Consider the following 26,794-nt stretch of genomic DNA (forward strand, 5'->3'; position numbering starts at 1 on the left):
ATCCATCATCTATAGCATCAGTTGCACATCACTAAAAATTTCCATTGTTCTTGATCTCTCCAGCTCCAGTGCTCTCTCCTTTTCCTTGGAAGCCCACTGGTGTTTATTTCAGATGACCTCCCGTGTGACCTTTCTAAAACCTCACTCCAGCCTCGTCACTTCCCGATTTCACATCAACCTTGACTCTGTTTCTCCTCTACTACTAAGACCCTGGTCTCTAGCTGATCTACCAAGCCCTCCCCATTCTAATCCCAATGCACTTTGCCAGCACATGCCTGGCTGTTGTTCCCTGTGGCCAGTACTGGGGATATGGTGAGTTACTAGAAATTCTGGAACATCCCACCACTTCACTTCTGCACATTCTTTCCCTCTGCCTGAAATGCCAGTGACAATCTCTTATTCATCTTACGTTATGACTCATAGAATTTTTCCAAGATCCACAAAGACAAATATATTTTTAAAAGCACTGTATCTCTATACCCAGAGTATACCTCGGTATGCACCAGTATACCCTGGTACATAGAAGGTTTCAATAGATATCTGGTTTAATTCAAGATTTAAAAAAATAATAACATTTTTCTGGGAAAACGCCCTGAAGTACAAGAAAAGTTGTTTCTGCCCCTCTGCTCCCCAGATGCCTTAAAGTTCTAATTGCCACATGATTACACAATGAGATTCAGCACTTCTTGGTTTTCTCTGGGACTGGACTGAGCCCTTGGGTGGCAGAGACTAAATCTTACTCATACGTGGGTCTCTAACACAGGGCATGGCTGAGAGCAAGCCTTCATAGACTTCCTGGACTGGAAAGTAGAATTCTAAAGCAAAATTCGAAAGCAGAATTCTATGAGCTGAGCAGGGAGGCTGTTAGACTTTTTATTTAACAGTTGAAGACATGGAGACCCAAGGAGGGGGGAAGCATGTGTTGACGCAATTTTCATTTAAAATTGGGGACACAGCCCTAGCAGGTTTGGCTCAGTTGATAGAACATCGGCCTGCAGACTGAAGCGTCCCAGATTTGATTCCAGTCAAGGGCATATGCCTGGGTGTTGGGCTTGATCCCCATGTGCAGGAGGCAGCCAATCAATGATTCTCTCTCATCATTGATGTTTCTATCTCTTCCTTCCTCTCTAAAATCAATAAAAATATATTTTAAAAAGTAAAATAAAATTGGGGACACAGCCAGGGTTGGAACCAGGTCTCCTAATCCGAGTTATAAAGCAATCCTGGTGGCCACTGAGCAGAGGAGGGCTGGGCCTTTCTTACCCCCGACCCCCGCATCAGTAGAAGCTGCCTTAGGTCTGCTCTTGAGACCAACATGAACACACGTGTCTTAATGGAAGAAGACTGGATTAAGGGACCCTGGTTAGCACTCACAGAGTCCTCCGCAGGCCTGTCAGCAGTAGGATGATATGGGCCAGGAGGTAGGACCACTGCTTGACCTTCTTCTCAAACTCTGGTCCTGCTGTGTCCTCTCTGGCCAACTTCCCAGGAACCCCGTATCACGAGAGTCCACAGTTGTGCAAAATAATACGTTATAAATAGACAGGAGTGGGCAAAATTATAAATAGCTCTTCCTTTTAGTCAAAAGTGGCCTAATACGGGCAAGACATTATACGGCCCCCTTCCCCTCCCCCACTAGAAAATAGGCCTGTATGCAGGTAACAGCTCAGAGACAGCAGAGTCTTCCCAACCCCCCTTTCCCAGGGCCTGGCTGTTTCCATTTTCCTTTCGTTTGCCCCCAATCAGACTGCTTCTGATTTACCGGGATACGGTATGTGAAGGCCTGGAGCTTGAAGCCTCTGCCGAGTCTGGCCCTTTACCTGGTGTGTCCAAACCAGGGAACTGGAACCTCCGGAGAAAGTTGAGAATAATTGGGGGTGCGGGGGTGGGGAGCAGGAGACAGCAGCTCTGCTTGACTCTCCATGTTGAATGCATTTGGGGTTGACTTGTGTGTCGGGGTGAGGTGTGCTAGGAGGAGGACCCTGCAGCCCAGCACTCAGGCTGGAAGCCAGGGGCCCCTGCCTTGAGGTGTGGGTTTGGGGGTGCTCTGTTTCCCTGGGCACACTGCTGTGGAAGGGGAAGAAGTCCTGATTCAATTTGGTCTGAGTTTAAAGGTGCCTACAGCAGGTCTGCTGAAAGGACTCAAAGCCCTGGGCCTGGGGCGGGGTGGCAGGAGGAGGGTGACACCGACTCAAAGTAAGGAATCAGTTTCTTTATAAATGGGTAGGAGGGTTTAAAAAGAAAAAAAAGATAACGAAACTGATTTCTGCAACCTCATGCAGCTCCCAGGCAAACAGCAGAGAAGGGCTCAGGCTCAGAGCACCATCTGAGAGCAGCAGCGGTGGCCTGATGCTCGGAGGACGCCTGGCTTTCTGGGAAAAGCGCCAGGAAGGTGAATTAGGCATGAAGTACACTAGGCACCGCCGGGCCCCCCCCCCCCCCCCGAGGGACACCCGCGGGGAGTTGAGGCGCCGCCCGGATCCTCTCCGCGGCGAGTGCGCTCACTCCCCAGCCCTGGAGCCGCGGAAGGATATGGCACTTTGTTTACCGAGCCGGGACCGAGCCGGGGAGCGGGGGGCCGGCGCCCGCGCCCGGGCCCGGAGCTGCACAGGCAGAGGCGGCCGCCCGCGCCGCCCGAGGGCGCTGGAGCCGCCCGACGACTGGCCGCCTCGAGGTGGATGGATGGGCGCGCGGCTCAATGAGGAGAGCCCGCGCAGGGGAGGGGCGGGGCCGGCTCCAGGATGAGCCAATGGCGAGTGCCGCGGAGGGGCGGCGCGGGGGGGAGGGGGCGGAGACTCGGTGGAAATGTGTCGGTGACATTGAATGGGGAGACCGAGCGCGAGCGAGGCGCGCGCGCACACGGGCGCACCCCCGGCCGGCCCCGCTAGCTTAGAGATCCCGGCCACGTAAGTAACTATTAATACCGCCTCGCCGGGAGATGCGGGCGTGCTGAGCGCGGGGACTGGCCTCGGGCACCGTCGGCCATCCCCCCCCCCCCTTCAATTTTAAATACCCGTTCCCTTTTACCACCTCCGAGGGGGAAAGGAACACATAAAAGAAGAGGAAGAAAAGCCGGCAATTTCCTCCAAAACCAATCCTTCCAGGCAAACCGGGTTTAGGCTGGGGGAAGCCGGAGAGTGGTTGCAAGTTCTTCCAAGGCAGGAGGATCCAGGGACCCAGCGGGAAGCAACGCCGCGCGGGCTGGCAGGGCTGGGGGCGCACCCCCGTTTCCAGCGCCCGGAGGACCCCCGGAAGCTCGGGCCGGCCGGGGGGAATCGGAGACCCATTGATCTGCCCCGGACTCTGCCCGCGCTTCTCCCTCTTTCCGGAGGACCCTTCGAAGCAGCAGCGAGCGGCGGCAGCATGAGCCTGTGCTGACCGCCGGCCGGCCGGCCCAGCCCTGCGCTTCGCCGCGGTACCTGCGCCCGGCCCGCGCCGCCACTCCGCGCCCAGCTTCTGCAATCTTTTGTTGGCAGCGCTGACCGCTCCAAGTTAAATGCTCCCTTGCCTTTTTTTTTTTTTTCTCGTCTGTTTGTTTAATTCTTGGGAGAGCTCTTGCGATCTTGGAAAAGCCTCAGACGCCATCTACAGTTAAATCGTAGATAACTACCCTCTCCGGCAACACCCCCCCCCTTCCACGCCCCCCACCCTTTCCACCAAAAAAGGGGGTGCAGCGCGGATTCCGTCTGCCGCGCGGCGCGAGCCGGTAGACCCGCGCTGATTTCCTTTCTCTCTTTTTGTTGGGGTTTCCGACGCGCGGAGAGCCAGCGGCCGCCGCGCGCTCCCCGAAGATTGCACCAACTCGAGCAGGGCTCCTCCAACCCGCCGGCAAGTCGGAAGCCTGCGTGGGGGGGTTGCTCGTGGGGGACCCGGCGCTGCAGCTCCCACTTGAGCAACCCGGCTCCTCGCCTAGATCCGCGCTGGGAACAGAGGGAGAGAGAAACTAAAAGTGCGGCGGTTCTGCACCTCGCCGGCTGCTTTGGGGTAACAAAAGGACCCGAGCCGCTGCCGGCCGAGGGTACCCCCCCGGGAGCCGGGCTCTCGGAGCAGACCAGGTGCCCAGCTGCGCCCTTTTGGAGGGGGGGCTTCTAACTCTTTCCCCGCGTAGCCCCCTTCCCGCCCCCTCCCCTCGCGCCCCCTTTGAGAAACCCGTGGCACGGAGGCGCCCGCAGCCGCACTCGCCAGCGACTCATCCCTCCGGCGGGTTTTTGTGTGCCGGTCGCGTGCGATCCCCACACTCATGAACATACACAGGTCCACCCCCATCACAATAGCGAGGTATGGGAGATCGCGGAACAAAACCCAGGATTTCGAGGAGCTGTCGTCTATAAGGTCCGCCGAGCCCAGCCAGAGTTTCAGCCCGAACCTCGGCTCCCCGAGCCCGCCGGAGACCCCGAACTTGTCGCATTGCGTTTCCTGCATCGGGAAATACTTATTGTTGGAGCCTCTGGAGGGGGACCGCGTTTTCCGCGCGGTGCATCTGCACAGCGGAGAGGAGCTGGTGTGCAAGGTAACGAGCCCTCGGCTGGGGTTGGCTTTTTTTTTGTCTTTTCCAAAAGATTCCCAGGCCTTCGGAGGGGGCGGGAGGTCGCCCTGCCTGGAGTCCGGGGGAGGGAGGTTCTCCGGGTCACACCCGTGGCCTGGTTACAGGGGCTTCTCTATTTTATTTGCTCCCCGGCGGCTAGTTGGGGCGAAGTTTTCGGAGGCTGCAGACAATGGGGAGCGCTGCGGCGGGGGCGCCGTGGGAAAGCCCGGGGCGGCGAGGAGGGCGGCGGGACCCCGCGAGGGCCACGGACACGCGTGGCCCCTAGGGGCTCGTGGAGCGCCTCCCCCCGCGCGCGCGCGCGCGCCCCTGCGCCCCACCGCCCCGGGGATTTCTCCGGGGGGTCTCGCCACCTCCCCTCCCAGCCGGGAGCAGGGAATCCCCCGCTCATTTCTAGGCACAGAGGACCGGGTTCCGCTCGCAGCCATTGTTCCGAGCGGCGCGCAGGTGCCCAGGCTTTGTTCCGGAGGTGCCCTTCGCCGGAGGCGCACAAAGGTGTCCCCTCCGGCTGAGCCCAGGGGCCCCGCGCAGGGAGCTTTCTCCTGCCTGCAGCCTTAAAAGGAGGGCTGTGGGTGGAAACCAAAGCCGCCTGCACACCTCCGGGGGTAGGAAACAGTGACTCCTCTGCGTCCCTGGCTTGTGTCTGTTTCTTCTCATCCCCAGACGTCCGTGCTTGAAGGCCCCTGGCGCTCCCCCTCTCCCCAGCCCCTACCACCACCACCACTACCACCACCCCCCCCCCACACACACACACCTTTGCCTGTAAGGTTTGGAGCCTCAGGGATAATCTCCCTAATACTCTCCCTACCATTTCCTGTTTGTCTTTGACCCTGAGCAGTGACTGGTTTATGCATGTGTGTCTGTGCCTTTGTAGGCACCCACGGGGCACCAGACGAGGGGATGAGCAGGAGGGTAGTTGCAAAAAAATAAAAATAAAAAGGACATTAGAGCACACCTCTACCGAGGAATTGGACATAGATCAAGAGCTCATTGTCACTTCATTTTAGATCTGATCACTGTTGTTCCCCCCCCCCCCCAGGGTGGGAGTGGGAGTTGAGGTTAGGGGGATGGGGTGGAGAGGGTGGCCATCAGGAGTTGGGGACCGCTGCTGTCTGAATTGCCTGACACTTTTACCATTAACCACAGACTTGATTTCCTAGGGGACTGGAGCGTTTCATTGTAAAACATGGGTTTTGTGGCGCTCTCCAGTCAGTGTTGCAATTGCTCGGATCAGACCTGGGGGGAGAAGCGAAGACTCTTTTAAAGGCTGCTCTCTGCTTGCACCGAGCATTTGGTATTTTGCATCTTGTGAGTTATTGACACCCAGAGCCACTGCGCCTGGTTAACCAGAATCCAGGAGGCTATTCAGAGCCGGGCTGGGTTCTCAGAGGACCGACAGCGTTGCACAATAGGGTAGTCATCCTTTGAAATGAATGAATTCCACAGAGCTGCCACTCCGCTAGGAAATATGCACCATCAGCCAGCAGTGAGCGTTTTTGCTCCTTTTGCTCAACTTGGGCACAGCGTTTTCAAATTTTTTCCAAAGGCTGGGGGTGCTTTGAAGCGAGGGGACTCTGCCCCCCGGTTCTGCAGCAGCGACTTGCTGTTATTTCTTTGTCTAAAAAGCAGAGGTGCCTCGGGCCCCTGCTCTTTCTTTCTCTGTTCAGATTCTTCGAGACGTATTTCCCGTTGGGCTGACCTTCCGGGTGTCATTTGCAGACTTGCTCTCTGGCCCCTCGCTGTCCTCAATCTGCTGGTTCTGTGATTGCAAAGATGGAATCAGCCCCTCGCCAATTACTGTGTGGCTGCGAGCGGATTTAAGTGCAGTATCATTGTTCTGCTTGACAGAGGTCATCCCTTTAAGACACAGCAGCGTCTGTGATCCCTGCCTTCTTCCCAGGGGTGATGGGGTGGCTGCTTATGCAAGCACCGTGGAGTGCGGGGTGCGCTGGGGAGCTCTACGTGGTGTTTCAAGGCGGCTTCTGTGGACTCCCCTCAGATGTGTGCTGTGGGCGCTCAGCTTACTGCCAGGCTGAGCGAAACCTATGCATCGATGACGTCCCTTTTGATGTCTTAAAATCTGGAGTTCTTGTCTCCTAGCGCTGTGTGGACCCAAGAAAAAAGTATTTGCACAAACAGATCAAATGTAAAGATGCCACTTCTTGCGGAAGACTGTATAGAGAATTCTATGGGACATTATGGGGGGGAGGGGGGAGGGTCATTGAACCCAAATAGTGAAGCCTGCTTTTTGTCCCCATGCGCACTGTAAGCAAAGGGAGGAAGGGAGCTTTAAGGGCCTGTAGCGTGTGGCTTCCATGGAGGCGCTGGTCGTTACTGTGCAGATTGACACACTACTATCTTGGCAGAATGCTGCCCCCCCCCTTTTTTTTTTTTTTTTTGCAAATGCTATTAAAGATGGCCCAATCTCACTGCTTTATCTGAACTGTCACTTTATATACCTCAGGGTCCAAATTAAACATTCAAAAGCAGCTGCCAGCCGGGCTCGTGGCTCAATTTTGCACTTGAAGGTGATGGTTTAAATACCAATCCAAGCCCATAAAAGCCTGTTACAGCGGCTAGTAAACGTTTGGTTCCTGCCCATTTGGGAACACGTTAGCGCTGGCTTCATTTCCCATCCTCTGTCCACCATCTTGGAACTTGGTCTCCTCTACAAAGGCCATGGCTGCCCGTTGATGCCGCCATGAAGATGTCCCATCTTCTTCTTCTAAATCTGCATACATCCAGTGTTTCAGCCTTGGGCGCGATCATAGACTAAAGGTGCTGAGCAAAAGAATCACTTTTTATTTAAAAAAAAAAAAAAGCGCTTGAAACGGGAATATATTGTAAATAACCGTACCTGCACGAGCGCGGGCCACGGGGCCTGCAGCCGTCAGACACGCGGCGGTTCTGTAAGAGCAGCGTCTGCAGGAGCCTCTGCAGAGCGCGCCGAGGTTTTCCAGGCGCCTGGGCCCCGGCCCCTGCCCCTCAGCCTGGCTGTTACGGTTGACTCAAGCATTGCAGATGCTTAATTGAATGGACCTCCGGGGTCAGCGCGAGGAGGTCATCCTTTGACAGCTTCAAAGGGGTGTGATTTGTGGTCCCCGGAGATGCTGGAGGACTCATTCTTAAAATCGAGGGCTTTCCCGAGATGGCTCATCACGCTTCATTCACAAAGTTACTGTGCTGCCTCGCCCAGGGTTTCGCACAGGCGCTTCCGAGCAGGTTCTTGCTCACCCTGTCTGATTCATAGGTTTTAGTTGGATGCTGAGATGGCAGCCTGCATCCGGGGATGGGTTTCAGGAGGCCCGTGTCTTCTCTTAAAGTCAACCCGGTATCGTGGGTGCGTTTGGGAATGGGCACTGCCGGCTAAGAGCTTTGACCAGGTTCTCCTGTGGGATCCAGACCCCCAAAAGGTCGACGGGGTCCTAAATCAACGTCTCCTGATTATGAAGAGCGGGGAGGCCCGTGACCCTAAGTGCTCAGTATCCACCTCATCCAGATGAGCGGTGGCCCAGCCAGGATCGGAGCCTCCGATTTGGTGATTTCTAGGCCAGCATTTCCCCCACTGCCCTGCAAAATGCTGCTGCAGGAGAGCAGGTTTTAACTCATGAAAAGGAAACACTTTGAGAGGTGAAATGAGGGTGCGTTGATCACAGGAAGCATCTTGTTGTTAGAGCGATCCTGCTCTCCAGGGAAGCGCCCCCCCCCACGCCGCGCCCCCCCCCCCCCCCTCCTGCAGGCACGGGATAGATTCTCGAACCCACGTTGCCCAGGCAGATGGTGAAACCACATTCCAAACCCAGGGCTCTGTGGTCCTGACTCAGGGGAGGGAGGGCTGCAGATGAATGAAAGCTTTTAATTTATTTATTTTCACCCTCAGAACGCTCTGCAGGCTGCTCCCTCTCAGGTCTGTTTCAAAAAAGGTGTGGCGGGTGGATTTTCTCTTTAAGTCACCCCACAACGAGGCGGCATTTCACAGGCTCGTTTTGATTCATAGGAAATCATTGCATAACTGGTTCATTGAGCTAGAATCTGTGGAGGGAGGAGAGAAGGGAGCCTGTCTGCCTTCCCAGGAGCGAGGACAGCGGGCTATCCCCAGCCCTGCCACCAGGGGCTGGGTGGGACTTGTTCTCCGAGGCTCCCTTTCCACAGCTGTGCACTGAAGGTGTGGGAGCCTGGGTACGCAGTCTAGTCACTGCTAATGTGTCGTATCGTGCTGTATGACACAGCTGTACTGCACAAAGTGTGTGGTCTAGGATGGTTATACAGGTAGCTGAAGAGTGTCCATGTACATTTTTCTTTATTTTTTTTCCCCTGAAGGAACATAAAGTGTTATCTATGTAGCTTGGGGTGGGTCATTCTCAAATTTTGCATTAATTCTTCTTAATCAGAGTCAACTGGGAGAGAAAAATAATAAACCTGACCTTTTGTGGTAAGTTCTTAGTCTTGCAAAAACGCTTTCTCCGTCACTTTTTCATATCAGCCTCCCAAATAGCATTTGACCATAGTACACATGACGTCTTGGAGGCCCCGAGAGGTCTAGCGACTTCTTCGAGGCCACACAGCTGGCAGGACACAGGCCCAGGGGGGTCTGGGTTCAAGGTCAGCACACCAGTTGTCATCTCAGGAGCCGGTCCCTGTGGGGGGTGCTCGCGTTCTGTGATGGGCCGTCCCTCTTGACTCTTGGTCTTGTTGCTCCTTCTGTCCTAGGTGTTTGATATCAGCTGCTACCAGGAGTCCCTGGCCCCGTGCTTTTGCCTGCCTGCCCACAGCAACATCAACCAAATCACCGAAATCATCCTGGGGGAGACCAAAGCCTATGTGTTCTTCGAGCGGAGCTATGGAGACATGCACTCCTTCGTCCGCACGTGCAAGAAGCTGAGGGAGGAGGAGGCGGCCAGACTGTTCTACCAGATCGCCTCCGCCGTGGCCCACTGCCACGACGGGGGGCTGGTGCTGCGTGACCTCAAGCTCCGGAAATTCATCTTCAAGGACGAAGAGAGGTGAGTCTCGTGTCCGTCCACACCCGGGTGCTGCCACGGCTGCTCTGAGCAGCCTGCTGAGAGCTGGGCGGAGGCTGTTCCGCCGCCCGTTGTCTGGGTGTGGGGAAGACAACTCGGGGGGACAGACAAAGGGGTGACTATCATAAGGCTTGACGTGCCCATGGAAAATGAGTCAGGTGCAGGGTATGTTGTGACCCGCTAATTATTTTGGTTTTGGTGTTCTGAACTCTGAAGGTGGCTTGCCGGCCTGGGTGGCATTTTTTCAATGTAAATGAGGCAAGATTTTCAAAACCCTCTCTTCAGCACATTCAGTGCCTGACATCCGTCCTTTAATATTCATTCATTCATTCATTCATTCATTCCCTCATTCAATGGATATTTCCTAAATATATAGTATTAGTCACAGTTCTCAGTGCTATGAATAGCAAGATACATTTACCAGTCAACTGACCTACAGAGATGGTGAGACAGGCCTTAAACAAAGGGATGTAGTGGGTCAGATGGGACTGGAGGCTGGGATGGCAGCACCTACTAGGACTCAGAGTCTCAAGAAGGTTTTTTTAAGAGAGATGAGTCTGGGGCCAAGACTTGAAAGAGGAATATGTTACAGGCAACGCGGGAAGGACCGGCCTTCCAGGTGAGGAGCCTGCGTGGCACACCCCAGGCTCCGCGAAGGTCCCGGTTATTGTAGGAGACAGCTGGACAGGATGCCGGGCATCTGGGTTCCATTTCTGGTTCTTCCATTAACTCATTACATTCTATTTAGCAGACCCCACGGGGGCCCTGCTTTCTCCTCCAGCTGACTTTGATTGAAAAACCTCTTTCAAGTTCCTTTTTCCTTTTTTAATAATGTGCTTTTTTTAGAGGGGTGGAGGCAGCTGGTTTATCTTCAGTGCGGACTATTCCAAGAATTGTCCTAGAGGGCCTGCGTGCGTGATGTCACGGAATCCTCAGGGCTGCCTGTTGGGAAAGCGGATAGTGGCGTGCAAGTCCACGGTCACAGAGCGGCCGCACACCGCCCGAATGCAGGTCTAGCACGCGCCATCCGCTCACTCCGCTCGCATTGCTGGAATGCCTTTTGTGTGTGTGCACAGGGCTTGCTATCTATCACACCTCTCTGCCTTCCGGTCCGTTTGCCGCCCGCCCCAGTGGCCTGTGATATGTTTAGGCTGTTGCTCATGGGCGGCTGATAGCATCCGAATGAGGCAGGTCCAATGGTGTGGGCGTGGGTTTCCCCATCGTGTGCTTTGAGCTGATTGGGAAGGAAATGTCTGGGGAGCATTTGGGGATTAGCAAGGGTTGAGGGCCTGTGGCTGCGGAACCCCAAATGGAATAATTCCGTGAGCGTTTGTAATCCAGAGGGGTGCACAAAGTGCAGCCACCCCTGGGTTCCCCAGACCCACAGAGGTTGGGTATCGTCCCGTATTTACACCCATGAAGGGGTATCAGAGGAATCTGTGGCGGTTACATCCGGGTCTGGATAGTGAATGGCTTTTAGTTTTATTAACAAACTGAAGAAGAGGGAGATACCCTAAGATCTAGAGTGTGGGGGATGCTTATCTTTTCTTCACCTTAGAGACCTCTGCCCTTGGAGCCCGGAGGCCCAGGCCCTTATCCTGGCTTTGCCTTTGACATCCTGTGTGACCTGAGGTGGGTCCCCTCCCCCAGCCTCCAGTGCCTTATCTCTGACCTGGCTCTGTTATATTGGCTCCGAGGTCTTTCTGAGCTGTAACATGCAGGTGTGTGCTGCTTTGAGTGTTCTCATTTGGGAGGTAGATCTGTATCTGAAAAGGCATCCTTTTTAAAAAACAAATCTTTATTGTCCCCTTTTTTCCTGACCCCTTCTAGCTGCCCTCCCCCCGCCCCTGCTCCCCAGGCCTTCACCACCCTATTGTCTGTGTCCTTGGGATATGCATATATGCTTACAGTTCTTTGGTTGATCTCTTCCCCCCCACCCACCCCTGCCTTCCCCCTAAGATTCAGCAGTCTGTTCTATGCTTCTGTGTCTCTGGATCTGTTTTGTTCATCACTTTATTCTGTTTCTTAGATTCCACTTATGAGTGAGATTTTTGCCCTCCCGTGTTCCGCCTTTCTTGGAGATGTATCCATGAACCATAACGACAAATGTAAGACTTAATATTTGGTGGCATCTATAAGGTCCTTCTCTAAGGTTATCCTGCAACTTACTTCTCCCTATAAACTGGAGAGGTGACAATCGCAGGTCCGGTTTACTGAGGGGGGCAGCGCGGTGGGGTCTCAGAGTCACCGATGGGAGAGAACAGTCGTCTGGGTGGGTTCTCTGGTTAGACAGCTCCCTAGAAAACCACTTGCCCGACAGACGGAGTAGGGCAGCAGGTGGATGCCCTGTCTCCGGGATCCCCTTCTGCAGCACCGTCTTGGATCGCCTCCCTTCAGAGAGGAGTTTGAGGCATCAGCAAACACATGGGGTGGCATGTCCAGCCATGACTCACCTGGTACATGCGTGTTTGTGAAGTGAGGCAGGGTAGGGTGGATGTCCCAGGTCACAGGACATAGAGCAGGAGGGGCGTCTGGGAGCTCCCGAGGGTCTGGGGAGCCAGCCCCAGAGGTGAGCTTGCTCCGGTGCCCACAGCCCGCTGGCAGCCAATAAGGGCTGAGCAGAGCTCACACTCGCCCTGGTAGGGCTTCCCCCGGGCCTGGCCTGCCCTTTGTGACAATGGGTAGAAGAGTTGCCAAGGAGCATGTCTTGGCAAAGCCCACATCCTCGATGTCCTAGGGCCTCGGGAAGACACACCAAGATGCAAGAAGCTTCCAACAGGAGGACTCTGATCACTGGTGTTCGCTTCAGAGTTGCGTTTGACTTTTGCAAAAGAGCATGGCCCTTTCTAGAAAGAACTAGAAAAAGTGTCCCATATGATTGGGAACCCAGAACCGTTCCCTGGAGCAAACATGTCAAAGCTAAATCCTTTGGCATGTTAAGGAGCATTTGCCTTTGAAAAAGAAAACATTAGCCACTGGGAGGAAGCTGCCTGCCATCTGTCCCCCGAATGTCTAAGAGTATGTGGTCCCTGCAGCCCTGCTTTCCTGAGGGACCACGGGAGAGGAGAACCGCCCCATCTGATCCGTGGTGATGGCCACACAGGAGTTAAGTGACCTTGTTCAAGGTCACACGACCTGTTTGGCGATGGCGCTAGCCTGGAAATCCTGTCGCTTCACCCCAGAGCCCCAGGGCCTGCTGCGGTCCCAGGGGACTTGCTGTTCTGAACATGACAAGTGTCTCTGTCTGGTAGGTCTGAGAAGGTCGTACTCAATGTTCTCATCAGTAGCTGCTAAGACTTTTTTTTTAACCAACTGTCAAGTTTTTGTCAGAGGGGAATCATGCCCAGTAGCCTTTTCCTTCTTATTGTTGTTTTGGTTTTGAACAAACCCCTTGATTGCAGAGTGCGAGACCCTGGTTGGTCACGTATCAATCATATTTGTCCCTCGTGATTCGCAGCAGACGAGTCTCTGTGGCCCGCGCGGTGGCCTGCAGGGGCCCTGGGACCTCACGGGGGCCTCGCTGCTGACAGATCTCACCTTCTATCCTGGTCACGAGGACCTAATTCAGAGGCGTTTCAGTGGGACTGAGCGTCCTCTCCTGCTAGACAGTGTGGGGGAACTGGGTAGAATCTGAAGGGCTTCTGGAAGGGAAAGGATGGCATTTGCCTGCTTTCTGAACCTGTATGCACTGGTCCTCGGGGGGGAAAGCATAGAAGAGACTTGGAAGGGCTGCTTCGTTATTAATCTTCAAATGTTTGCACATCAGTCTTCTCGGAGAGAGGCGTCTCCTTCCTTGATGCCCTTGAAAGTGATACGGGGCAAAGCATGACCCAGTGAACTTGGCGCCGCCTGGCCCAGAGGAGACCTGCCTGGGGGCGGCTCCCACACGTAGACTTTCCACCCTGGACCACCTGGAACTCTGAGCCCGTGGTCAGCCATCGCGTGGCACTGCCAGCGCGGGAAGTCATTTCCCACGGTCACTCTGCGGACGTTGTACACAGATGACACTCAGCCTGGCCTTAGACCCGAAGCCCGTGTGCCCGTGCCGTCTGCCTCTGGGTTGAATTCGCAGCATCCCAGACTCTCCTGCGTCTGTTTTATTTCGATGGGGGCTCCAGATGCAAATCCTGGCTCTACCACTCAGGAGCCACCTGATCTTGGATACGCGATGTAATGCTTCTGAGCTGCGGCTTCCTCCAAGCTGAAATCACGGTGGCACCCCTGAGAGGTGGTTGCGAAAGTTCCAGGAGAGGGTACTGCGACGCGCACAGGGCGGGGCGGGCACTCACGGATGGACAGCTGGTCCTAGAGTCCTTGATGAAACTGGGCCAGGACGGTGAGCAGTTCCCAGGGTTCTGTGGGTTCCTGGGGGAATGTGGCCCGCCTCTCCGGCGGCCATTTCCGGGAAGAGGGGGGGCTCTCGTGATGTCAGGGTTCCGATTGAAGCCACATCCTCTTCTCTCTGTTGAGTTATCATCACTCAATCAGTGCTGGGAGGGTGACTGATAGAGGTCAAGGGCGTGTGCTGTGGGACCTTCAGCTCTGAAAGGCCAGAAGGTTGACAAGATGTTCGCAAAAGAAGGTGGACACCAGGCTCACCAGGGGGTGAAGGGTGCCACCCTCCGGGCCTGGACCGGCCCTGTTTCCTGCCCTGCTGCCCTGCTCCTCCTCTGGCCCTGGTGTTTCTGCAGGCACAGCCCCCCTTCTTTTGTTTTCGTTTTGAGGAAGTTAAACCCCAACCCTGGTTGAATTCGTCCTGGGCACACCCTTTGCATCCTAGAGTCAGATCTGCATGGGAGGGGCCCCCCTGAGTGTGGGTGGGGCCTGGAATCTGATAGAGGGCGGTGCCCGAATCCCCAAAGGGGGTGCCCGTGTCCTGTGTCCTCCAGCCCCCCATGGCCGGCGGTGGCATGAGAGTGGTCTGCGTGCTCAGCTGTTCCTTGGGGCCCCGAGTTGCAGTCTGAGCCTCTCGGGGGTGGCCTGCGCGTGGGAGAGGCCGGTTACTCCCGTGTGGAGGCAGAGCCACTGTCCGGATAGGGATCTCTGCTCTTGCACTTCACCTTGCCAAGTCACCTCGCCGCCTCTGCTCAGAGCGCCTCCTCCGTGGGGAGAACAGGACTTTCCCCCTGGGAGTCAGTGAATGAGTGCGTGGAGCCCGTGCTTGGCTCCGAATTCGCACCTGCCGGCCGGAGCCTCCCCGTCGCGGGGGTCAGTCTCTCTGGGTGACCCAGGGCCAGCTCGCTGACTCGGGGTGGGAGGAGCCCTCTAAGCTGGGGCAGCCTTGGGTGCAGGCAGGGCTGCCGAAAGGAGGCCCCTGTTTAGCCAGCTTGGCTCCCCTCCCTTGGGACGAGGCACCCCGCCCCCCCTCACTCCCCGCCCCCCCTCACTCCCCCCCCCAGTCAAGGCCCCGTGTTGACATCTCGCTGCACAGAAATGCCCCTGTGAATGGGGAAACATGCCTCTGTACATGTTTCTTCTTTGGTTAGAAGATCTTTATCAATTGACGTCACACGTTTCATTTCCTCTGCTCTGTGGAAGCTGGTCTGTGCCCGTGTCTGCAGGAGGGAGCTGGGACCCCGTGTAGGAACCTGGGGCCACCTGTTCCATCCCCCCCTGCGCCTCATGCTGGGGATGGGGGTGTTTCTCCCGCCCTCCCCAACCTGGGCCAGGGCTCTTTCTCTGTTGTCAGCATCTCTCCTGGCTCTTCCTTTAGATCTCCAGGCTGCTCCTGCCTCTGTTGAAGCTGTAAGACCCAACAGAGCGTAGCGGGCGGGCACCGAGCCCTGGAGACCGGACTCTGCTCCCTTTCGTTGACGGCCAGTGCCATGAGCTCCTGGAATTCCCTCCTTTCTGTTGACCACTGCCGACCCTTGGGGAAGGCTCAGGTACCCACCCTTCTGCCCAGGATGGTGAGGAGCCCCCGCCCCCAGCCCCCACTCCCTGTCGCAGGGCATCTCTCCGTTCTCCGTGCCCATGTCTGCATCTCGGGAGCTGTCGCCTGGTCCCCACTCCGGGAACGGGGTGGGCACTGAGTCAGTGGAGACCTCCTTCATGGAGTAGGAGCAGCTCGGATTGGGTTCTAGGGACAGAATGAGGGGGGCAAGGAGGAGTGCGGACCGTGGGTGTCATTGCCCGGATGCGAGACTGAAGGACGAAGGTGGACGGATCTGCCGTGGACACACGTCTCAAAGAGAACCACTTTCCCAGGTCCACATCGCTGAGAAATCCACCCAGCGTTTCCACCTGCACTGAACGATTTACGCAGAAGTGGCACTTCCTTAAGACCCTGCCATAGGTGTCAGTGTTGGGGTGTCATTTCCCTTAGGAAGGGCCTAAGCGCAGTGCGTGGGGAGCTGCCTCTGGGGGTCGCTGCTTAGGAACAGACTCAACAGGAGGGAAGGGAGTTTGAGCAAAGGCCAGGAGTTCCCAACATGCTGTGTGTAGGGAGGGACGTGTTTTGGGGGGACTCTGTGGGGAGATAGAGGAGGCTGAAGGGACTGCCTGTGCTCTGGACCCTAAGCACCTGAGCAGGTGCGCCTGGCTGGGAGACAGGGCTGGCTGGGCCCTCGTCCCAGCATTAGCGGTAGGTGGTGTGCAGACCCCTGTCTGAGAGGCCATTGGGGAGTGATTGATTTGGGGTCGGGATCCTGCAGGAGCGGGGCTAAGTGCAGGGCAGCGGGAGGCCATTGGTGCGTTGATGAGGAGCCCTGAGCTGCTTTGTCTGTCCGGGGATTCCCTGCCTGTTCCTATGGAGACGGCAGGCTGTGCTGTACCTTCCTGAAGAGAAGGCGTTGGAGGTGGTGGCTTCCCCCGCTCTCCCAGGGGCCAAGAAGATGCCGGTGACTGTTCCTGCAGGCAGTTAACGCAGGCCCGTGCATGAGGCCCATGCGTGAGGCTGAGGCTTGTGCATGAGGCCCGTGCATGAGGCTGAGGCCTGTGCATGAGGCCCGTGCATGAGGCTGAGGCCTGTGCATGAGGCCTGTGCATGAGGCTGAGGCCTGTGCATGAGGCCCGTGCATGAGGCTCGTGCATGAGGCTGAGGCCCGTGCACGAGGCCAGGCCGCGGTGCAGTGGGAACACCCAGGGGCATGAGTTGGATTGAGATTCTCATCCCAACTGTGCGACTTCCTAGCAGGTACTTCATCTTTCTAAGCTGTGATTTCTCCTTCATCAAGCCCAGCTCCCGGATGTGCGTGTGAGGTGCCCAGAGGGGACAGCTCCCTGCACAGCTCACCAGCCCCTCTCCTGGGCCCCTCCCTGGGGACTCTTCTCTCCCTTCCTGGTGTCCCGGCTGCTCTGTGCTCATTGGTGAGCAGCTTGGCCTTGGAGCTGGCCTGTTCACTGCTTCTGCTGGACCTGGTGCACTGGTGGCTCTCAGAGGTGACTGCTGGAAAACTGTATGCGCATAGGAACCAGAATGAGAGGAGTGAAGGTTTACTGGGAAGAGTTTAGCGGCCCGTAGAGACCCAGTGGTGGCTGCCAGGTTGGCTTGGTGCTGGGACGGTCCTTCCCTAGCTCTCCCCTCCCCCTTCCCCCTCAGCTACAGCCCCAGGTGGCTGCTGCTGGCAACAGGACTGATGGCCAAGGGTAGCATTGCAGTAGCAGGCAGAGCAAGGCCAGACCTGGCTGCAGCTGATCAGCTGATCGTTCTCGCTCGACCCTTGGCCGGCTTGGACCCACCCCCTGGAATGGCCTTCAATGACTTCTCCGGATTCCACTGACCTCAGGCCACCGGACTTCCCATCCTGGCCAGGCCCACTTTGCCTGGCTGAACTCCCAGCCCAGCCCCGCCCTGGCCCAGCCTGTCCTCCTCGCTTCCTGCCCAGAGCCCAGGGCGCTGTGTAAAGGTTTAAAAGCCAGGCCTGATCTGCTTGTGTAGGCCAGTTTTGAGGTTTTGGAAGGAGCACTGAATTTGGAGGCCGGACACTTGGGTTTGAACCCGAGCTCTGCCACTCATTTGCTAGGGGACCTTGGACAGGGCGCATCGGTGTTCTGTACCTCAGTTTCGTCATCTAGTAAATGGGCAGGCCCAGCTTCCCATGTGCGCCTCCTGAGCTACAGTGACTGAAGCATGTATGTGATGTTCTGTATCGGCCTGGGCCTTGTTGGTCTCTATGGACCCAGGGTTTTCCTTAAAAGTGTCCCCATTTTTGACTGAGGAAACCTGGGATGCTGGCGTCACGGTGCCCTTTGGAGAGGGCTCCCACCTCAGGATCCTCCCGACATGGATTCGGAGCTCAATTTTTTTCAGTTACCCTATCCAGCACCCGGTACATTCCATTCTCTGGGCCTCAGTTTCCTTACTTTTTTAGGAAGTTTGCACATATAATATTTGCCTTTCAGTTTCGTTAAGAGAAATAGAGACCTAGACTGAAGAAATTCCAGTATTTATTTACTTATTCATTTATTTTAAATATTTTTTAATTGATTTCAGAGAAGAGGGGAGAGGGAGAGAGACAGAAACATCAATGATGAGAGATTTATTGATCGGCTGCCTCCTGCACGGCCCACACTGGGGATCGAGCCCGCAACCCGGGCCTGTGCCCTGACTGGGAATCAAACTCGTGATCTCCTGGTTCATAGGTCCATGTCCAGCCATGGAGCCACTGGCCGGGCAAGAAATTCCAGCATTTAGACGTTCAATTTGTGGTTGCTCTTGTTACTATAATTATTATCATCGTAAGGATGCCATCTAGGAAGTGTCGCTACCCCTATAGCTTAACAATTAAACTGGAAATCAGGAATTGTAAAGCTGGAAGAGCGCTTTCCAGTCCCTGCAGCCGTACGTTTTCACTTATAAACGTGAAGGCCGGCGTTGCCCCGCAAGGCAGGGAGCAGCGCTGTGTCCTGCTGGCTCTGGCGTCCTCACCTGGCTCGGGAGCCAGCGACACCAGGCCTGGCACCGGCTGGGCCGGCCAAGTACACGGGCTGCCCCGTGCGAGCCACGTTCATTCAGAGGTCGAAAGCAGAGCAGGCTGTGCTGGGCCTGGGCCCGGGCCAGGCTGCCAGGTGCATGCGGGGAGGCTGCGTCTCTGCCAGATCCGTCCTGCCCTGGCCTCGTGGCGCTCTCCTCCCAGGAGCCGCAGGAAACGGCCACTGTCATCGACAGCGTTTCCGTCACCGGCATCGCCACCGCTCCTCCTCCTCGTCACTTCTGGGAATCTGTCTCCTTCATCTGCCACCACCTCCAGGAAGCCCACCCTGAAGACCTCCCTCAGGGCGGAGTGACGTGAGCAGGCGTGAGCTGGGCACTTGGGTGGGCGAAGGACGTGCCAGGTTGGGGGGAAAAACAAGTGCAAAGAGCCCGGCACGGAATCTGGGCGTAGAATTCACACCCATGTCCATCTGCCGGAGGCTTGTCCATCTGTCTTCCCCTCCAGGCTCCGGGGTGGAAGCGAGATCCTGCTTAACAGTAAGCACAGTCCGAGTGGCCAGCATGTGCCCCGGGTTGCGAGACTCTCGGTCGATACTGTACGAGTCCCTACGGGAGCATCGCTCCCTGGATCCTCACAGAACTGAGGAGATGGGTGTCACGTGTCACGCCGGCACCCCCAGTTCCTAGTTTAAACGCCCAAGTGATGGACATTTGAATTATTAGGGCCACCAGTGGTCACGAAAATCAATTTCTCCGCCTGGAAATTTATAGTCCGCGGGCTCTTCGGGAGCCATCAAACGTGGAAAGCAGACCCATTCATTTCTTCCCACTGGGACCCACGCAGGTGCTCCGCCAGGCCCCACCCCACCCACTATATAGAGGCAAGGGCCGTGGCCCCCATTCCCAGAGGGGGAGTCAAGCCCCAGAGACCTTCCTTGCGTAACGAGTCCGTGGGGACTGGACCGGAACTCCAGCCCCGCTCGGTGCCCGACATGCACACCCTGGAAGGACCTCGTCTAAAGACGTAACCCAGGCCGCCGCCGCCTCGACCCTGGCCCGGGAGTGATGTAAACAAGTTCAGGATGTTCCCAGAAGCAGGCAAGGTCAGACGCCCTCGATGCTGCTTCCTCCGCGTCCTTTTCCTGGCTCCTCCTTCCCTTCTCCCTCCCCGGCCTGGGGGGCCTGGGGTGCGTGTGCGCCTCCATCCAGGGAGCAGGCTCCCGCCCCCGAGGCCGGCGGCCCTGGTCCTGGGCGCACCTGTGCTGCCCGCTTAGCCGGAGCCTCGCTGGCTGAGCTCACAGCCCAGAGAGGCGAGCGCTCAGCCCCCCGGCTAGCCTTCTAGCCGGACGAGCTTGCCCACCCTCTGAGCTCAGGCTCAGGGCCCACGTGGAGGAAAGATCATTTGTGCTTCGGAAGCTGATTTGAGGAACTTTGAAAACAGATGTAGGCACCTCGCACACGGTCCGCGCCAGAGCTTGGTCTTTGGTGTCTGGTAATTTTCTTCTCTCTCTCTTTTTTAAAAATATATTTTATTGATTTTTTACAGAGAGGAAGGGAGAGGAATAGAGTTAGAAACATCGATGAGAGAGAAACATCAATCAGCTGCCTCCTGCACACCCCCTACTGGGGATGTGCCCGCAACCAAGGTACATGCCCTTGACTGGAATCGAACCTGGGACCCTTCAGTCCGCTGGCCGATGCTCTATCCACTGAGCCAAACCAGTTAGGGCAAGGTGTCTGATAATTTTTGAGTTGAACTGGCAGGCTGTGTGGCTGCCCTGCGCCAGCACACCCCACACCGGATGTGACAAGCAGGCAGGGACACAACAGATGGGTGAGCTCGGGGACAGCTGGACCACAGCGCATGGGGTGTCTTGATTTCACTCTCAAATTCCCTAGGTATTTGCATAGCCGCTGAGTCCCGTCTCCAGGTGGGGAGGGGATGGGGGGGAGCTGCAGGGAGGGGTTCGTTGACAGGAGAGAGCCCTTAAGCATGTTCTGGGGCCCCTTCTGGAGAAGGATCCCAGAAGAGGGTTTAGGGTGCAGGTGTGGTCCCTGCTGCCTGGAGGTGGGAGGCGTTGGGGGGGGAGGGGGCGTGGGGGGGAAGGAGAGAGTCTGAACCTAGGGTGTGACCCGGACAGGGATAAGAGTGACAGGGCTTTGGATGTGGCTTAGCAAAAAGAGCTCGAGGCGCTGCAGTCTGTCCCTGGAAGGGCTGGGTCGCACCTCCCTGCACCCTCCTGCCTTCCGTGGCTCCTTCACTTGACCTCACCTAAGCCTGGCCAGGTAGGCCGCTGGGGCTTGTTTCTTTAAAGCTGAGCCCACAGAAGCGCCGAGGGCATAACTGAGAGATTGCCTTTCACCCGTGGACGGCGTGTCTGCCGTGTGCCGGGACCAGTGCAGGTGCTGAGGGCATAGCAGTAACACAGGTGATGATCTCTGTGCGAGTGACCTCAGCCACCTGCCATGGCTCCTGCAGCGGGAATGAGGCAATCACCCCGTGATGACACGGGAATAAGATATGGAGGGAACATGCCTAAGTATGGAAAGATGACGCGTCGTGTTCAGGTGGTGAGGGGTAGGGAGCAGCGGGGTGGGGGCCGCACTGTATGGGACGGTCAGGCCAGGCCTCTTTCATGAAGTTCACTTGGGCAGAGAGGCCTGAGAGAGCGGGAGTGAGCTGCACTAGTGTCTGGGGAAGAGCATTTGGGGTGAGGGCCTGAGGGGGACCCTGTTCAAAGGCCCCAGGAAGGACCCAGGTCAGTCTGCGTGTTCGAGGAGCAGCGGAGAGGCTGGGATGGAGAGAGGGACGGTGGCTGAAGACGAGGCTGAGATGCCCGTGGGTCACCGCACCTGGTGCGTGTCCGCAAGGGAGCCCCGCCCCAGGCTCGACCCCTGATTCCGATTTAGTGCTCACTCCGCTGTGTCCCCCGCCCGCTGGGTAGGCTTATTGTCACTATTACTATTCTTGCCACTGCGATGATTATTCCCACAGCCCCTCTGCTGCCGAGACAGTGAACTTGGAGGTGAGGAGTCTGGCTCCCTCCTGAACGCGGCAGGAGCGGGTAAGCGTGAGAGCGGGCGGAGGAAGCTGAGGAGAGAGCCCACTTGTGCCTGCGGTTTGCGCTTCCCTCCCCTCCGCCCCCTGCGTTTCACTGACACCTCCAATCGCTGCCTGTACCGAGGCTGCTGTGGGTCAGCGCCACCTGCCCCCCTAGCGGAGAAGAAGCAAAGCAAGAGGGGGTCTGTGCTTAGCCAGCACCATTCCAGATTAGCCCCCTAGACCCTTCCTGCTTTTCCAGGCCGTGCGCTGTCGGGAGAGGAGGGGATGGTGTGGACCGCAGGGCACGATGGCGCACGGGGAGCACAGGTAACAGATCCGCCGCTCTGTATCCTCGACCCCGGCGTGGCCATCCAGGCAGACGTGCAGGCTGTCTTGTCTAGATAGATGCACAACAGTGAGAAGGTACTTCATGCTAATGACCCTCACACTTAAAAATGGTGAAAGTGGGAAATTTTATCACAATAAACAACTAAAATAAAAAAAAAAAACAAAGCAAGATTACCTTCTTCAGCAGTCCTCTGCGAGGCTGAGGAGCGTAGAGGTGGAGCGACTACTCCACAGCCACACAGCCGGTGGAGGAGTCTGGCCTCAGTCCCCTCTCCTAGCTCCAGCCCACACCATTGCTTGCTCATGGACGGAGATGAGTCCAGGGCAGTAGTCACTCCTTGGTCTTTGGAACTGCTACTGCCCAAATATGAGATCTTAGCCCAGCCGGCGTGGCTCAGCGGGTGAGTGTCGAACTATGACCTGTGAGGTCACGGTTCAATTCCCAGTCAGGGCACAGGCTGAGCTGTGGGCTCCATCCCCAGTGCGGGCTGTGCGGGAGGCAGCAGATCAGTGATTCTCTCTCATCATTGATGTTTCTCTCTCTTTCCCTCTCCCTTCTTCTCTGAAATCAATAAAAATATATTTAAAAGCAAAAAAACAAATATGAGGTCTTAGATTCAGCCGAGATTTTCTCAGACCTTGCCGTGGAGCTCTCCCTGGGTGCGTTTGAGCCTCGCCTCCTTTCTGGGGCTCTCTGAGTAGCGGTGGTCATCGCCCTAAAAGGCTAAGATGTGCAGTAGGAGGAAGGCGAGAAGTAGCAGTGATGGACCGGAGTCTGGGCTCTGACTGAGGACCTTGTGGTGTTTCCAAGCACTTTTCTCTTCTCTGCGTGTGTGAGCCTCATGACACCTGTCAACAGAGACATGAAGGAACCACTTGATGTGACTGATACGGACCTTGTAGGACCTAGTTGGTGCTATTTGTGGGGTTCTAACCCTAAATCTAGTCCCTCCTCCCTGTCCTATGTCACCTTCGTGGCAAGCCTTGATCAGGGTGATGGAATAGGGTTCACTGAGTTTAGGGGGCCTGAGAGCCACTGGGACTCTGTGGGGGTGGCAGTGTTCTGGGCCGGGAGAGCAGGAGGAGGATTATGGTTTTAAGCACTGACAGGTAGTAATTCTCCATTTTCCCCTTAAAGAATTGCAAGATGGGGAGACAGGGATTCTCAGGAGGCCTCTTGGCTAAACAGAGAACACTGGGCTGTGAGCTTATGGTGCTGGGTCGGGGACGGCCCTCAGTCTTGAACAAGTCACTTCACATCCTGGTCCTCAGTCCCATTCACTGGAAATTATGTATAGCTAATGACGAGAATTCAACCCAAAGTGTTTACTGACCACTTACTTTATTTTATACCCAGTGGTGATATCAAGACCCACGGTACTGGTATAAAGGCCTAGATTCCAGGGACTCAGAGTTTCATGAAATTTCTCCACCTCTGTTCTTACCCAGTGCACCCAGCAAAGCCTACATTCGCATCAGCCAGCACTGTGGTCCTCACATGGCAGGGGGACGATTGGGGACAGCGTGACAAGTTTGAGAAGGATCTTGGGCTCATGCTATTATTCATGCACACACACCCATGCATGTAAGCACACACACACATGCACACACGTGCAACAGGTTGACTTAGGGAGACATGAGGTCAGGCCTTCCGTTTCCCAGATAAAAGGCTCTGAGCACATTACTCCAACTCTGAGTCTCCATGCTCTTACCTGTAAAGTAGGATCGTACAATCTTCCATGTCCAACCACAGCACTGTGTGAGGCCAAAGGGCGCTTGAGTAACGTGAGAGGTCCTTGCAGACGGTGTGTGCCAGGTTTACCAGGCGTGGTGGACAGAGCTTCTGTCAGCTTCCCAGTTGGTGGGATCTGAGTTCAGATCTTGGGAATCCCAGTCACTACTCAGGTGTGACTTGGAGCAGGTGACTTAATGTCTTGTTCCCTCAGCACTAAGATGAGGCAGTGCTGTTATTTGTGACCTGTTTACTTGCCACAGGGTTGAGTCCCCCAATAGGTTGTAAGCTTCATGCAGAGTCCTTGTCAGTCTTGGTCACGCTTGTGTCCCCAGCTCTGGAAGAGGGTTGGGCACCGAGAAGGTGCTCAGTAAGTAATGTTGAAGGCTGCTGAGTGGATGAAGGATGGGTACCAGCAGGAGCTGTTCTATAATAATGTGTCGGATCCTCAGGAGCTCATGTGTCCCTCCTTTCCTTGCAGGACCCGGGTCAAGCTGGAAAGCCTGGAAGATGCCTACATTCTGCGGGGAGACGATGACTCGCTCTCCGACAAGCACGGCTGCCCGGCGTACGTGAGCCCGGAGATCTTGAACACCAGCGGCAGCTACTCGGGCAAGGCCGCCGACGTGTGGAGCCTGGGCGTGATGCTGTACACCATGTTGGTAGGGCGGTACCCTTTCCATGACATTGAGCCCAGTTCCCTCTTCAGCAAGATCCGGCGCGGCCAGTTCAACATTCCAGAGACGCTGTCGCCCAAGGCCAAGTGCCTCATCCGGAGCATCCTGCGGCGGGAGCCTTCCGAGCGGCTGACCTCGCAGGAGATTCTGGACCATCCTTGGTTTTCCACAGATTTCAGCGTCTCCAGTTCAGGATATGGTGCTAAGGAGGTGTCTGACCAGCTGGTGCCGGATGTCAACATGGAAGAGAACTTGGACCCTTTCTTTAACTGAGCTCACGCCCCACAGAGACTGGGCTGGTACCGGAGCGGCAGAGGGCAGCGAAGGGACTTCCTCCAGGGACCGCACGTCACCTGGCTCCGTAGCAGGAATGACACTGACACTCACAGGTTTCTTGGTTCAAAGAAGGAAAACCGTCAAGGAGCTGACTGAACATGTAGCATGGGGACGAGAGGTGTGGGGTGGGGTCGGGCTCAGGGGCCGGGTCAAGGGTGGGGGAAGCCCCCTGCAGTTTCTCCTCCCTGATGGAGCCCCGAGACCACCCCCCTCCGTTGGCTCCGTCCACCCCACTTTTCATTTTGTTCAAAACTAGTTGCAGATCCTGACAGAATCGAAACTCTCTGCCTCAAACCCACATCTCGGCATCGCACTGTTAGCATCTAACTTCTTGTCATGATTCAGGGAAGGTACAATCGGCCAAGGGTTTTCTTTTTCTTTTTTCCTTTTGAAACAAGCCAACCACCTATCTGATAATTAAACGGTCACTTAAAGAAAATCCGGTGCACACAGACTGACATGAAACCTGGGTGCTAAACTAAAAGAAAAGGAAAGTCCAGTTTGTGTCTCTTAATCGCTCTCTCAACTCATTCCTTCGAAGTCAAGCATTTAATATCCCAGTCAGGAAGTGACCTGTTCATTCTTGGTTCCCTGAAAAGGGGAGGGGGCCTGGCCTTGAATAAGCTATTCTGTTTTGTGTCCATTGGCTTATGGCAGGAAGCTGTGAGAAGTCAAACTTCCAGAGCATCACTGCCCTCATAGTTTCAAGAAAGAAAAAAGAAAGGACTACAGGAGAAAGGCCTTCGCCTCCTTGGTCTTTTTTCTCTTGAATGACCAGGGTTGCCTGGGAGGCATCCCGCTGGGCGGAGATGGGAGTGAGAGAGCGGGGACGGAAGCTTCTACAACCCGTGGCTCTCCAGGCAACATTGTTGTCTTTGTTTGATTGGAGGCGAGCGGAGCAAAGCAGGTTGTCCCCCATGTATGAAATACTGGGCAGCAGCTCTCTCGTGTTCTTCGGGAAGAAGGACCCTCTGGCTTGGAAGGCCCTCTGGTCTGGACAGAAACCCTCGGTAGAGATAAGCGGGAAAGACAATAAGCTGAAAGCGAGGATGATATAAATAAAAACAGCTTCTACCCCCACACGCACCTTTGTATCTTCGAGAACTCTTCTATTTATTAAGGAAAATGTCACATTGTGATGTATTAAGCCAGTACTTCAATTACGGGTTGACTTGGGATGACATGTTACATGCTGTCGTTAACATTTATATATATATATATATATTTTTATATATTTTTTTTTCTTGTTTGAGTATTTCTGTCCCTGAAATAACCTTTCCTTTGGCTTTTCTAGCTAGCTTTATTTGATTTTGAGTGGCCAATGTTTTTTATTAACAGCTTTTCTATCGCTGTATGATACAGAACTCTTTTGGCATAAATACTTGTGTTCCCAGTACCTCAGTTGTTTGGATTTTACTGCCTGTATCCGTTTTGTGAACTGGTCCTGTTTTTGGGTAGGTGACACGTGGACTCTAGTATGTAAATGTTACTTGAATCTGTGCTCCATTATCGTATGTGGCATGTATGTGCGGACCGTGGACATTCACGCTGCCCAACAGGAGCCCGGCCGGCCCCTTCCCGAGAGGGCGGCTCCCCCGTTCGTGTGCGGAGACAAGGCGGCCATGGACGTGCCCTGGCTTCTATTTTGATGACAGAAGATGGAGAGGAGAGAGGTGTTTCACACTCTGAGGATGGTGCTGTGTCAAGGAGGAGGACCTGCTTCCTTCCCTCCCCCCGTATTTTTTAAGGACCCGGGAGGAAGAGAGATTGGTGACATGCATGGTGGGAATCTGTGGCCTCTGGTGCTTTGTCCTGTATTTGGTTTAATGTTTTTGTCCTAATCTCTTCAATCAATAAAATTGTGCGTATTTAACTAAAAGTCTGGGGTCTGGCGAAGGTGACTTCCTGCTGCGGAGGTTTGTGGCCGCTGTGCACCAGCTGGGAACTCGGATGTTCTCGAGGGTCTTCTCCCGTTCCCAGTGAACCATCACCGCTGCTCAGACAAGGCCAAGGCTGCCTTCCCTCATGACCGGCGGGCACTGGCCACTTAGGAGTAACGGCTCACTGACTTGTCTCTCTCCCTGACTGAGTGGTCACCCCCGCCTTGGAGGTGTGAGTTGTGTTCTTATTTCAGACTACAGTCCCGGTGCACGAAATTCGTGCACAGGGGTGGAGTGGAGTGTGTGTCCTTCAGCCCAGCCTGCACCCTCTGCAATCTG

At 55.5% G+C, this 26,794-nt stretch overlaps 1 protein-coding gene across 1 annotated transcript; it reads left to right on the forward strand.

Moving 5' to 3' along the window:
* The first annotated feature begins 4,133 nt into the window (after positions 1-4,133).
* On the forward strand, positions 4,134-24,690 carry TRIB2 (tribbles pseudokinase 2). Its single transcript, XM_008162404.3, has 3 exons — positions 4,134-4,510; positions 9,254-9,546; positions 24,044-24,690. Exons 1-3 carry the CDS (start codon positions 4,241-4,243, stop codon positions 24,510-24,512), a joined length of 1,032 nt encoding a protein of 343 aa, XP_008160626.2. The 5' UTR covers positions 4,134-4,240; the 3' UTR covers positions 24,513-24,690.
* The last annotated feature ends 2,104 nt before the right edge of the window (positions 24,691-26,794 follow it).

The sequence above is a fragment of the Eptesicus fuscus genome, chromosome 16, assembly GCF_027574615.1.
Source record: "Eptesicus fuscus isolate TK198812 chromosome 16, DD_ASM_mEF_20220401, whole genome shotgun sequence".
NCBI classification, from domain to species: Eukaryota; Metazoa; Chordata; class Mammalia; order Chiroptera; family Vespertilionidae; genus Eptesicus; species Eptesicus fuscus.